The sequence below is a fragment of the Terrapene carolina genome, unplaced genomic scaffold, assembly GCF_002925995.2.
Source record: "Terrapene carolina triunguis isolate 2854851 unplaced genomic scaffold, T_m_triunguis-2.0 Scaffold210, whole genome shotgun sequence".
Classification (NCBI taxonomy): Eukaryota; Metazoa; Chordata; order Testudines; family Emydidae; genus Terrapene; species Terrapene triunguis.
This window is the reverse complement of record NW_020664561.1, coordinates 3,290,554-3,303,887: the sequence shown is the minus strand read 5'-3', so window position 1 is coordinate 3,303,887 and position 13,334 is coordinate 3,290,554. Positions and strand designations below refer to the sequence as shown.

Here is a 13,334-nt window from a genome sequence, read left to right as displayed (position 1 = left end):
ATAAAGCTACATATATAAAGCTTTGCATGGCAGACTTTTTGACAACCATTCATTCCATACCAATGCACTTTCCCAAACGTTTTATTTGAAATCTATTCTTTTCTGAATTGTCCAATATTCAGTTTTGTTTCGGCATCTACAAAAGTCGTTGGTCATAGGCTGCAAAGAGTTAACTTTTAGGGAGAAAATGCTGACATTCTTAGATTGGGAAAAGAAGTCAGTTTTGATTAGTTTGTGTCCTTGTTCTAGAGATTAAGTCTAAGAAAAAAAATTGTCTGAGGAAGCACATAAGGTCAGAATAGCTTGTTTCTATTAAGTTGGTGGCTGTTGGATAAAAATAAAGCTTAGAAACTCTCCTTGCAACACCAACAAAGTTACAACTGATATCTTCCATAAGGTATGTATTATAGTCCAAAACCACACAGATTTTTCTCTTCAACCAGCAGCACTGCCTTAGTTGCTAGTGAGACTGGCGTACCTCCAAATTTAAGCTATATGTGCCTGTAAAACTTTTTCTTTATGCCTATGTAAGAACTTACTATGTTTTTCCTTATAATGAACTCCATTTATGTGGCATGCACAGACACGTGTAGTGGCGCATGCGTTACTGCAAGGTTGAAGAAGAAAATGTGTTTTTTGTAATGGATAAGCACATGCAGCATGACCTTCCATAGCTGTGCATTTTACAGATAGAGTGAGAGAGAACTCTGTGTAAAATTGTGCTTTACATGTAGAGTGGAATTTTCAAAGGCTTGTAATTTATTTAAACAAAATCCGTTTTCTCCAGAAAATTCTACTCAGTGCTTTATGAGCATAGGACAAATCTGAAGGTTTTTTTGGAATAATGGTTATTTTTTGCTGTTTTTCATAACTGAAAGTTTCTACAATGGCTGCTGAATGACATTCCTCAGAGAAATTCAAGAAGAACTACCTTTTTTCAAAATGGCTGCCATTTCCTGCAATGGGATTTGGGCCGCAGGTGCCTCTGTTGATAAATAGGCTGTCTTTTGAATTGGCCATCAAATGGGAGTGAAGCCTTCAGGGAAGATCATCCTCATTGGAAACCATGATTGGTGATGGCCAAGCCAGAAGAGGGCATCCTAGTTCATGGTTCTCAATCCCATTGAGAACATAAGGAGATGACAACCATTTTGAAAGACGGCAGTTTTGTGAACTTCTCTGAAGAAAGTTTATGAAGAATGACAAAAAATAAACATGAATCGTTAAGACTTCTTCAGATGTAGCCAATGCACACAACTTAAGTGAGTTTTAACATATGGGAAGTCTGAATTTGCATTATTTCCATTAATAACATTCAGAACAAAAAATGGTCTGAAAAAATTTAGCACCCTTTAAGACCCATCTTAAATTATTTTTTAACACCTAAACTAATAGGTTTGCTTGTGAATTCTCAGAAAACCCATTCTGAGCTCAAAAAGTGGTGCCGTACGTTTTTAGGAGAATACTTAGTACTCTTCATACATAAGAGGCTGAATTCCTATTTTAAATGCAAAACTCAATTCAGCCTTCACCATGGAACCACGACCACCTCTGTCAAAACACTGGTTTTGCCTTCTATTCTTCTGTGTGAGGGGAATCAGCATTTTGGGTCTTTTCAGAAGGCAGATGCTGTGTCCCCTTGGGGGTAGAGCCTTACACCACACTGCGGGTGACCCCTTATTCTCCTTCTCCCGAGTTCATCGCCTTAGCAGAAGTCATGCACTCAGCTCTGAGGACTAGAGAAACTCTCATGTTGCTAAGCAGTGGTGCCTCTCCTCTCTTCTCCCAACAAGGGGTGCTGTTGAACCACACACTGAACTCTTGGGGAGGAGCACATGGCATTGATCTTGTTCGTCTTTCTTGCTGTCTGCTCTGGTTGGCACCTTGTTTTGAAATATCTTTTTCTAAATTTGAGTCCCTCTTTTCATTACCCAATTCTTGACCAAGTGACTGACAGTGTCCCCTATTTTTCTTTCTTGCTCTGGTTGATCTTGCATCATTTAAATTGCTGGTGACATTTTGCAGTTTCCATTAGTGAAGAATAGTCCTTACTCTGCTCCTGTCTCTTCTTTTCATTCTGTTGCAGTTCAGGAAATACCAGATATTGTCTCCAGAATAACCCAGTATATAGCCGGGGCAAACTGTGCACACCAGTTGCCTATTGCAGAAGCAATGTTGACATACAAACAGAAAAGGTACGTTATTTCAGTAATGGTTTCCAAAATATCAGGAAATCCACGGAGGATGGGGGAAACACCATTTCATTCTCTTGTTACACACAGATATAGCTGGCCACCTCAAAACCTTCTGAGAAACAACCTGTAAGAGTTGCACATTCAAATCAAGAACTCTTTCAAGGAACAGTACCTGGCACTGTGAGTGTCGTCAGCTAGATAGCAGATGACAAATCTAGAACAACCAGAAATGTGCCTTACTTTCTTCAGCACAGTTGATATATCTGAAGAACAAAGCAGCCTGGGAGGAACCTATACACCTGTTTGGTCTCTGGATGCAAAGGAATTCAGATATCTGGCTTTGCTTACAGTGCCAGTGTCTGCATGTTTTGTGAGGGGGAGCTCTCAGACCTCAGAGCATGAACTCTGCCTAGCCCTCCACCAAGGTGTCTCCAAGGGGTCCTGGCCTCTGCCTCCCTCAGAATTGGTGCAAAAGCCTGGGTAGAGAATACTGCCTCAGCTCCTGTCTAACAGTTGGGGGAAGGAGCTGCTCCTCTCCTTGGCAGCTACAGCATTACAGGGGTCCCACTCAGGATGGCTGGAGCTCACCAGGGTTTACTTCAGCCTTGGCATGGATACGTGGCTTGTGAGATGTGGGTTGAAAGAAGAGTACAGGAGTCAGCAAACAGGATAGGGGCAAAGGGGGAGCGGGGCAGAAGCGGCTGTGCCCACGTATGGCAGTGATGATGGGGGACCTATGGGAGTAAGGCGCAATGTGGTGGCATAGGAGTTTTCCGATTAGTGACAAAAATCGGAAATATAGTGTATATGCCACATGGGTGAAGTAAAGCTGAGTTTAATGATACTTCCTAAATTGGTGCAGAACTTGTGACTTTAATGGTACAGTGCTGTAGTTCCTTTGCATTCAATTTTTATAGGAGTAGAAGCTACATTTACAAGCAGTAATTACTCGTTACTTTTCTTTCCTCTTTGAAAGTTGGCAGCATATTTGTTTGCAATCCTCTAGTTGCTCCCCATTTCTTTCTGAAAGTAACTGAAGTGGTTCATTGAAATCCTTAGTTCACTCCCATAGCCCCCACAATTAGATATCTCTGGACCTGCCGATTAGTAAATATTTGAATACTCTAATCTGCTTTTCTCATTAGCTATATTTTAATGTCCCCCTTACTTCCTGCCCAAACTTTCTTCTATAATATTAACCTAATAACAACACTTTAGCCATTTGGTTGCTTAACCATTGTAGTATCATGATTGATTGTCTCACTCCTGATTTATGAATGAAACTGCATTCTCTCCACAAATAGCAGGGAAAAATTCTAAATCGTTTTACTACAGCATTAACTTGTTCTAATATTGCTGCCTTTGTCTTTCCTGCATGCTTTAACTGTTGTATTCTTGTTCGGTTCCCCCTTGACTTCTCCATTTCTAGTTCCTGTTTATAATGAGCATGCCCATTTAACCAGTTTACCCACTTTGACTTTCTGCCATGCCCAGATTGGTTGATCTAAGAATCAGGTTTGCAAGTGGTACTTTGTTGAAAACATTCTGACATCTAGCTAGACATCACATGTGTTTCCCTTGTCAACAGCCTGTGTAACCTCCTTACTCGGAGGATAATTCCATCTGAGATCAGCTATTCAGATTTCTTTAAAGCGTGCTGGTTTCTATTTACACCCATGTCTGTCCACCCCATTCCATCAAGCTATCTTTTACGATAGACTCCAGCAGTTCACGTGAGCCTGTAATAGATCATAGTTACCTGACTCCATCTTTTCCCTTTTTAAAGATAGGCTTGGCATCACACCTTTCAGGTCCTCTTGTTGCACTGTGCCTGAAGCCATGCAGAGATTGCTTGGTCTGTCTGGGGCTACTTTGAAGTGAAATAATGAAGAATTTTATTTGGCTCCTCAACCATTGCCACAGGCCCTCACTCCCTGGTATCTTTACTTCCTGGCTAAAATGTGAGGTTGTTAGAGTTTCTAGAATCTATTTATGGGTCTGTTCAAACAACTTCTGCTTTCAGACAAGTACCACATAGGAAATTAGAGAGGTTAGAGATGCAATTTATCACATGGAGTGATGGGAAATTATCTCCTAGCTCTGGTTTCCTTCAGAAATGGTGCTCACTGATGGCAGTGACTTGAGGGAATTATTTCTTAAAGTAACATACAAGTAGGACTCTGTTAGCACTATCTAAAGGAATGTGTTGCTTTCGATCATAAGTATAATAACGTGTTCATTTTTTCTTTTGGTTGCTTTCTGAAAAGGAAAAAGAGCTTTCATTTTGATTTTACCATAAGGTATCCTTCTTTAGGTTCCCTTCCCCATTCCGTACCTTCTATACTTTTCCTGGGCTGGTCTTTTATGCCTTGTTTAACAGCTCCTGCAGGTCTGGGATGCTTAACTTGTGCTTCAAATTAAATTATGTTTGTTCCTTTTCAAACTCCTGCCTCTGGTGGCAGAATGCACTGTTCCAAGGACCACAGAGCCAATTGTTTGGGGAGCCAAAATGCAGGTTTCACAGGAAATACATTTAAGAATAGAAATGTTATCCAGAAAATAGATTTTGGCCAATGTCACTTGAGGGCATGAGAATGTGAAAGTGAAGCTAGCCAGTCTGGTTCCTACTCTCAAAACTGAGTTAATCAAATGTTGTTAATAGGTAACGTATGTAAAAGTCATTTAGAATTATGAAGTATTTTGGTTTTAATATGTCAGTACAGGTAAGGTTATTATAAATGTGGCTTTTATGTTGATCATGTGCCTTTTATCTTCTAGGTAACACTTCAGTCACAGCTATTATGGGGTTTACGGTAGTGTATGAAGGATCCACACTAAACCAAGGTTTTAAGTGTCACCGTTAGTGTAATTTTAAAGAATGTTCTTTGCTCCCAACAATGGCACCAAGTGTACTGCTAAGTGTACGTCTATACTAGGATAAAAGCTCTGTGACACAGCCGTGACTGACCCAGGCCAGCTGACGGGCTGCAGAGCTAAAAGTTGCTGAGCCTGAGCTCCGGGACCATCCACTATTGCAGCGTCCCAGGGCTCAGATTCCAGCCTGAGCCTGGATGTCTGCCAAGCAGTTTTTTAGCCCGCCAGCCCAAGTCTGCAGATCTGGGCCAGCCACAGGTTTTTTTTATCCCTGGGTAGACATACCCTTAGACTGCAGGTTTTGGAACCTCTTCAGCTGGAGTAGAACTGTGTGGGTCTTTCAAGATTACAGGCCAGCGGTTCCCTTCCCCATAACAAGTTGAAAGAAGAGAAATGTAGCTCCTGGAATGGCAGACTCCATAAATTCAGACTAGCTTTTGCATATTCTTCAATCTAAGACAAGGTGGTGGGGAGGGCAAATGAGAATGTAGCAAGAGTAGCAGGAGGCATTCGGTTCTCTAACCCTAGTTGGTGTTTGTGGTCTGACAGACGCTGCATTCTGCCCCAGTTCTGAGCTGTCCAGTGACCTCTGTTCAGTGTTCCAGTCACAAGGCCTTGTAGAGCTCTCCATCTCCCTACTGAGCCAAGGGAAACAACTTCTTCCAAGCTACTCATCCTTTGTGAGGGTCTGTGCTGAAGGCAGCTGCTCTATTCTATAAGCTCACAGAAAATTGCTTTTTAGAAACACTTTAAAAATCTTCCCAGCATCCTGGCACTTGCTCTGTTAAACAAGCTCTAGTGATTTGAGAACACCAAAACCAGAGAGAGAAACCAGTCTCCAGAACCTAGCCATATGTAATGAGCTGCTTTATAACTTGTTTTCTGCCAGTTGATCCTAACTTAATTGACTTCTGCTCTCCTTCCCACCCAACCCCCCCCCCCCCCCCCCGCCACTTGTTTTGTTTGTCATGGCAAGACTGAAGCATGTACTGCCTGTGATAGACTGCATATTGTCTGAAAGCTTTGCCCCATTTCTGTGGAGCATCCGCTGACCTTCCCAAAATACAGAGACTGGGGGAGAGGAAGGGGTTTAGGAAGAAAATGATTTGCTGTATTTTGTCTCTTCTGGGTGACGTACTCTCTGTGGTGTGTGTGGTGGTGGGAGGAGGAGGAGGAGGAGAAATGATTTAGTTATGGAATAGCTGAAGACTGCTGCAGTCCAGGTGAGATTAAATGGTATCAATGGGAAGGGTCATTTACTTACCAAGTAGTTAGTGATCTTTAACCTAATGCTGATGACCAGGCCTCATACAGACTGACTACACCCAAAATGTGGGTCGAGGGAGCTACACTGCTCAGGGCTGTGAAAAATTTCACTTTCTATAATGTAGCTAGGTCACCCAAACCCCACTAGAAGAACTATTCCATCAACCTAGCTACTGCCTCGTGAGGGGATGGATTTACATCAGTGACGGAAAAACCATTCTAGGGCTGTAGTAAGTGTCTATACGACCAGCACTACTGGTGCATAGCTGTGTTGCTGTAGCACCTTCAGGTTTAGACATACTCTGTTCTCTAGAAGGAAACACTCTGTTGTACAGTACTTACGAATTTTTGTAGGCTTTAGTCCTCATAGTTGGAATAATTTGTCTGCCAGTGGTAACTCACAATAGTTGTTTAGCAAGGTCATTGAGCATTCACTGGCAGTAGACCACGAAGTCAGTGTTACCCATGGTAATTCCAAGTCCACTACGGTTTGCCTCTTGGGGCTTCTGGATCTCATTTGCATGAATCTAGGCTGCAGCTTGGCTTTGGAAATGAAAGCACTGCTCACTTGTATTGGGGAGTCTGTCATTTACCGCCTCTTTAAAAATGTAGAGTACGTTTGTGATCTGTAAATAAATTCTCTCCTGCTCCCATATTGCAAACTGAATGGCCCCAGTTGTCATCCCATGTATTAAAAAAAGCAGACTGAGTAGAAGGGTGAGCAGAGAATGTGCCAGAAGAGTAGCACAACCTGCACCATCCCCTCCCACTCCCAAGCCATGCTCTTCCTGGCATGTCGGTAGTTGCTTGGAGTGTGGTAGCAGTCCTTCCCCATGTCTGAGAAAGGGAGGTGTTTTGAAATACTGTGAAGTCAGCTCCCTGGACAGGAAGAAGTGGAAGTGACACTAATACGGGCCTGCTGCTTTTGATGAGGTCCCCCTTACTGGTCACCAGAGAGCTGATTGGCTACAGGCCAGTAGGTCAATGCAGGATATTGCTGACCCTGGTCAGAGAAGGTTGTGGAATATAGGACCGCTGTGGCATAGAAAGCTGCCCCCTGTTCAGTAGGTGTTAGCAACACCAGCAACATTGTACCAGTGCCAGGCCTATCCACTGGAGGTGGCACTACTGACCTGGCCGCTGCAAGGCAAGACCCCATGCCCTCGCTGCACCATGGTAGTTAATGCTGCCAGAGCACCTCACGTGCCAGTGAGCACTGAGCAGCACAGGATGTCTGAAAGACATTTCCCCTCGCTGGGGGGACACTTCCCCAGGGCCTGGCACCCAGCACGGTCTCTTCCAAAGCGCAGGCTCTGAAGCTGCCAAATTGTATGCTGGAATCTAGGTGCAACTGGGGGGAGCCTGCAGTGGCAGCTTTGTTCCTCCTTCCCCCCGAACCATGCCTCTTTTTGGCTCAGCCATGCCCGCCTGTTACGGTTGGCATTGGTGAGAACTTGATGGAAACATGACAGCATTTCCGGCACTCTGAGGGAATAGACTCATAGACTTTAAGGTCAGAAGGGACCGTTATGATCTTCTAGTCTGACCTCCTGAAAAACGCAGGCCACAGAATCTCACCCACCCACTCCTGTAACAAACCCCTGACCTATGTCTGAGCTATTGAAGTCCTCAAACCATGGTTTAAAGACTTCAAGGTGCAGAGAATCCTCCAGCAAGTGACCCGTGCGCCACGCTGCAGAGGAAGGCGAAAAACCCCCAGGGCCTCTGCAAATCTGCCCTGGAGGAAAATTCCTTCCCGACCCCAAATATGGCGATCAGCTAAACCCTGAGCATGTGGGCAAGACTCACCAGCCAGACATCCAGGAAAGAATTCTCTGTAGTAACTCAGATCCCACCCTATGTAGGGGGAGGGATAGCTCAGTGGTTTGAGCATTGGCCTGCTAAACCCAGGGTTGTGAGTTCAGTCCTTGAGAGGGCCACTTAGGGATTTGGGGCAAAATCAGTACTTGGTCCTACTAGTGAAGGCAGGAGGCTGGACTTGATGACCTTTCAAGGTCCCTTCCAGTTCTAGGAGATAGGATATTTCCATTTATTATTATTATTATTATTATTATAGTGTCCCATCACAGGCCATTGGGCATATTTACCGCTAATAGCCAAAGACCAATTAATTGCCAAAATTAGGCTATCCCATCATACCATCCCCTCCATAAACTTATCAAGCTTAGTCTTGAAGCCAGATATGTCTTTTGCCTCCACTGCTCTCCTTGGAAGGCTATTCCAGAACTTCACTCCTCTGATGGTTGGAAACCTTCGTCTAATTTCAAGTCTAAACTTCCTGATGGCTAGTTTATATCTATTTGTTCTTGTGTCCAAATTGGTACTGAGCTTAAATAATTCCTCTCCCTCCCTGGTACTTATCCCTCTGATATATTTATAGAGAGCAATCGTATCTCCGCTCAGCCTTCTTTTGGTTAGGCTAAACAAGCCAAGCTCTTTGAGTCTCCTTTCATAAGACAGGTTTTCCATTCCTCGGATCATCTTAGTATATCCTAGAATAATTTGACCTTTCCGAACTGTGCAGCAGGGGGTAAATGGGGCTGAAATGTGATGTTTTACTACATTCTATTGTATTCTCATGATCGCCAATAGCTGCATTCCAGGAAAAGATGCTGGTTTTGCAAGGGCTTATGGTCACTCTAATAAGAATTTTACGTCTTTCGGGAGACCAAGAACACTCAAATGCAGTGTGCTACTGTGGCACAGATGCAGCCTATAGCATGGTCTGAAGTTGCGGAGAGAGACTGAAATGCTTCCCACCCACAGGGAGAAATCGAATTTGGAAGTGAATCTTCCAAAGCATCAAAATGACTTTTGGCCATTTCATCCATTTATTCACAATGCAAATTGATGAAATCAAAACCAGTATTTTTGTGACTGTCAGCTGCAGTGACTTAGCAGCAAGCACTGATGCCCTCATCCCTAAGGATGAGAATTCTGGGGTGTGGAGTGACTGCCCTGCATGATGATGATGCTGGCACTTGGCCTACAACCAGTGTAATGGGCCACAAGGACATCACCTCCAGGGACAGAATTGCCACCCCTTTCTCCTGCTGCCTATATGGGGGCATGGCTGGAACTGAGAGCCTGGTTTTGGACCTCCGACTGTAAAGTCAAGCCCGCTCCGATACATTCAGTGTCACACTCTGTATTAAAGTTACATTTATAGTGTATAAAGAGTTAATAAGTGTTTTAATACAAGGCTAACAATTGACTAACCAACCTTAAGTACTTTTCTGGCATCTATCACTGTAACAGGTTAGTGCCTCACAATCTTAGTGCTTTTAACCTTCCCATCCCCGTGACTAGAAAAGTGCTGTTATCCCCCTCTGCAGATCAACCGGTTACTTAAACACCTTCTGCTGATCTGATTGCCCTCTGTAGCATATTCCTCATGTCCGTAACAGTCTGAGAACACCTGTTAATTGTTTATCCACCCTTTATAAATGGAAGCTTAATATAAAGTGACCACATTTTGCAAGATCAGGGCAGCTGTTCAATTTTTTCACTCTCATATTTAAAATCCCTGTAGTTCTAGGTTACCCTTCTTGACTGTTACTATTTCATCAAAACCTTTTCTAGTGCAGACTAGGCCTTCGTTGGGCTTGTTTAGTCAGGCGAAGCAGCCCTGATCCCCTGTTCTTTCATTTTCTTTTGGACAGAGGCTGGCTTGTAAGGCTTATTCCCCACTGATTGTTCGGAGAAGGGAGGGAGACCAGCAGCCCCCAATTCCAGCTCCTGCCAGTCTGATCCAACCTCAAGAACGAGAAGTTAAATACAAGAAAAGTGTCAGACGAAGGCGCCTGGGACTGTGGTTTTCAAAGCCACTTTTTTGAAAAAAAAAAATCACACCATAGAATTGCTTTGTTCCGATATCGAATCCGGTATGCATTGTGGCGAGTACTTCAGTACTTCCTAGCAGTCCTGATTACTGGTACATTACAAGGTTGGGCATTCAGTCATCTCTTAGCTAACTGCTAAGGCTTTCTATGGCACTCATTGTTTCTGAGCGCCACTTATACATATGTCAGTCCATCCATCCTGCTGGTGTTTCTCTATTAAAATAATTAATAGACATAAAAATAAGCAAACTTCTATACTGCCCAAAAGAACAATATTTAAAGAAGAGCGCCTTCTTCCAAACTAAGTGATTTTGGGTTAATGCTTCTAGCTGAAATCTGTTCAGTTGTCATTTTAAGAAACATTAACCAACTGTTGAGCAGTAGTTAAGAAAAGAACCATTACTTGCCATTTAAAATGGGCAAACTACTATTTTAGAATCACCAATGTCTCAGCTTTCCCTGGAAGGATTCTGCTTTGGTACTCAGCAGAACGGAACAAGTGTTCTGGTGCAACAGCTTTTGGTTTGGGTTTTTTAGTGCTTAAAAAGAACTTGAATAGCAGCAAGATTAAGAAGCATGATATTCTGGTACTTTCATCATTCCACTGAGTGGCCAGCAGTGTGAGGCTGCCAGATGAGGACAGCTCTTATCTACTGTAGCTGAGGAAGGAAAGGACTGAGATTCCATTGCTGTTTTATCCCAACAGCTCTACAACTTCCATTGTCCATATGAGATTTCTCAGGGACATGGATCAATAGCACTTCCCAGTTTCTCTGCTATGTACTCTAGGAGGATTTGTTCAGGGACGTTTCTAGAGGTTACATGGCAAGGGCTGGCACTGGAGTTAAAAGGGTGTGATGGAAAGCCTAGATAAAGGACACGGGGATCTGTATAATTAGTTCTTGCTCAGCGTGGATGAAGCATGAAGAAAACGGCTGGGTCGGGAAGTGAGAGTAGCCTTGGTTCCACCCCAACACTCCTACCAGCTGAGCCAGTGCAAGGGTAAGTTGCACCGTAAGAAGGGCTATGGTAAAACACCCCCTGCCCCTGAAGCAGGGAGGGAGCTGTGCCAGAGTCACACATCCCTCAGCTGCATGCCACCCCTTACACAGGGCTGGGAGGAAGCTGTCTAGCCAGTCCGACTTGTGCAGTTGTCAGCATTTTTCATGTTTCCACGCCTTTTCAGAGGATCTGCTGCAGAGAGCACCACAGGGTGGCTTGTTTCTTTTGATGGACTCCACGTCTTGAGTGTTTGAGCTGCGCTCTGCAGTAGTCCAGGCTACAGCAAACGCCTTTCTTGCCAGAGTGCAAAGCTCCCGGCATTCAAAAATCGTGAGATTTAAAACTCTCCCACCTGCTTTCTTTGACTTCAAATTCAGCCTCAGATGTGCGCGCGCACATTTCAGGCCTCTCCACTGGCCCTCTCCTGACCTCTGCCATTCTGTCCCCATCCCTGCACCTCTCGTAGTGTCCCTCCATGGTGCCCTAGAGGTTTTTTTCCCACCAAGCATCATAGTTACTTTCCCTTCCTCCTCTCCTACCCATCATTTCTCTCTCTTGTCTCCCTGCCTCCCAAGTGTGCCTCCTGCTCCCCCTCCTTCCTCTGTACCACCACAGCTCCACAAATCTCTTCTCTCCCCTCCTCCATGTTTCGAATGCTGGGCAGGGCTGATATGCAACCTCCTTCAAAGTGTAAGTCATGTCATCGCTGCACTTGGGACTGTACGTGAGACATCTCATCTGTGTCCCTTTACACTGTCTGGGGGAGCCATCTGCCTCTCCTCCCAGCCCTTCTGAAGTCACTATTTCCAGTTCACTACCTAAATATCAGTGATCTCCCAAGAGCACTCTGTTCCCACTCTGGGCCTGGGCTTTGTTTGCGCTGTCTGTCTCACTCAGGGTGTAAGCTCCTTGTGGCAGGGGTTACCTGTTCTTGTGCATGTGTGTGTCTGGTGCCACACAAGTAAGGTGTCATGGCTTGTTAACCCATGGGAGGCTAACTGCTTTAGTGATTCTGGGATTTGCAAGGTATGCCACTCGACTGCAAAGTGGGACTCGTGAAGGCAATGTGTTCCGAGAGCTTCAGTTATTAGTAAGTAACCTGCAGGTCTCTGTATTGCTGGTGATGTATGTTGTGGCACGGGTTCATTTCTTTGCAGTAGGAGGTCATGTGTATGAGCGTAGCTACTGCCATGTCATTAAAGCATGTTTTTCTCTCTCTACAAAAACCAGCGAGGGAGTGAGGGGGGGGGGGAACTTCCCATTTTATTTTAAGAAGATTCCTGAGGCGGTACAATACTCCCCAGCCAGTGTGGGCTCTCAGAATATTGTCAGAGGGATGCTGAGAGAAGAAATAGAATTGGCGCTTGCACATTTTCAGTTCCTGCTGCATGCTTTATTGAAACAGTAACGTGAATTTTTTGTCTCAGCATTGAAAGAACTCCTTATTAATCACTCTCTCCTTGTTGCTTCTAGCCCTGATGAAGAATCGTCCCAGAAGTTCATTCCCTTCGTTGGGGTGAGTATTTGCTTTGATGTGCAGGTTAAAGTTTGGTGAATTTCATAAAACAAGGTTGATTATTAACAATCTCACTTGGATCCATAAATTCTAAGGCCCAAAAGGGATGATTAGATCATCCAGTCTGACATTCTATGGCATAACACAGGCCATAGATTTTCACGTAGTTACCCTTTCAGGTTTTTATAAAGGTCTCCTCTTGACTTAAGTTTAGTTCTCATTGTAATCTGCCAAATAAAGTTTGAAGAATACTGGTTCAGTAGTTCTCACATTGACTGATTTTAAATTAGTATTGCTTCTCTATTTTAAATATGGGTGAAGAACATTCTCTCTCTTGAAAAAAGATGAAAACTTTCAACTTGGCAGTTTTATGAATGCAAAATAGAAACACTCTCACTTGTTACTTATGATCCCTTGGCACACTCTTTAGCCTCAGGGCCCTGGTCACACTCAAATTTAGGTAACTACATCCTGCTGTCCTGATTTCCCCCTCCAATTTCATAGATTAAACCCACAAGAAACCATTATGATCATGGGCCACAGAATTTCCCCTTGCAATTCCTGCATCAAGCTCAATAACTTGCAGGTGAACCAGAGAACATATTTTTAGAAAGAAAT

At 43.9% G+C, this 13,334-nt stretch overlaps 1 protein-coding gene across 1 annotated transcript in view; it reads left to right on the top strand.

Moving 5' to 3' along the window:
- LOC112107397 (phosphofurin acidic cluster sorting protein 2) overlaps nucleotides 1-13,334 on the top strand; it is a 168,643-nt gene that overhangs the window by 128,192 nt on the left and 27,117 nt on the right. Inside the window, exons 18-19 of the mRNA XM_024201092.3 lie at nucleotides 2,087-2,195; nucleotides 12,674-12,716. Coding sequence (XP_024056860.1) covers nucleotides 2,087-2,195; nucleotides 12,674-12,716 — 152 coding nt within the window. The remainder of the gene's footprint in view (nucleotides 1-2,086; nucleotides 2,196-12,673; nucleotides 12,717-13,334) is intronic.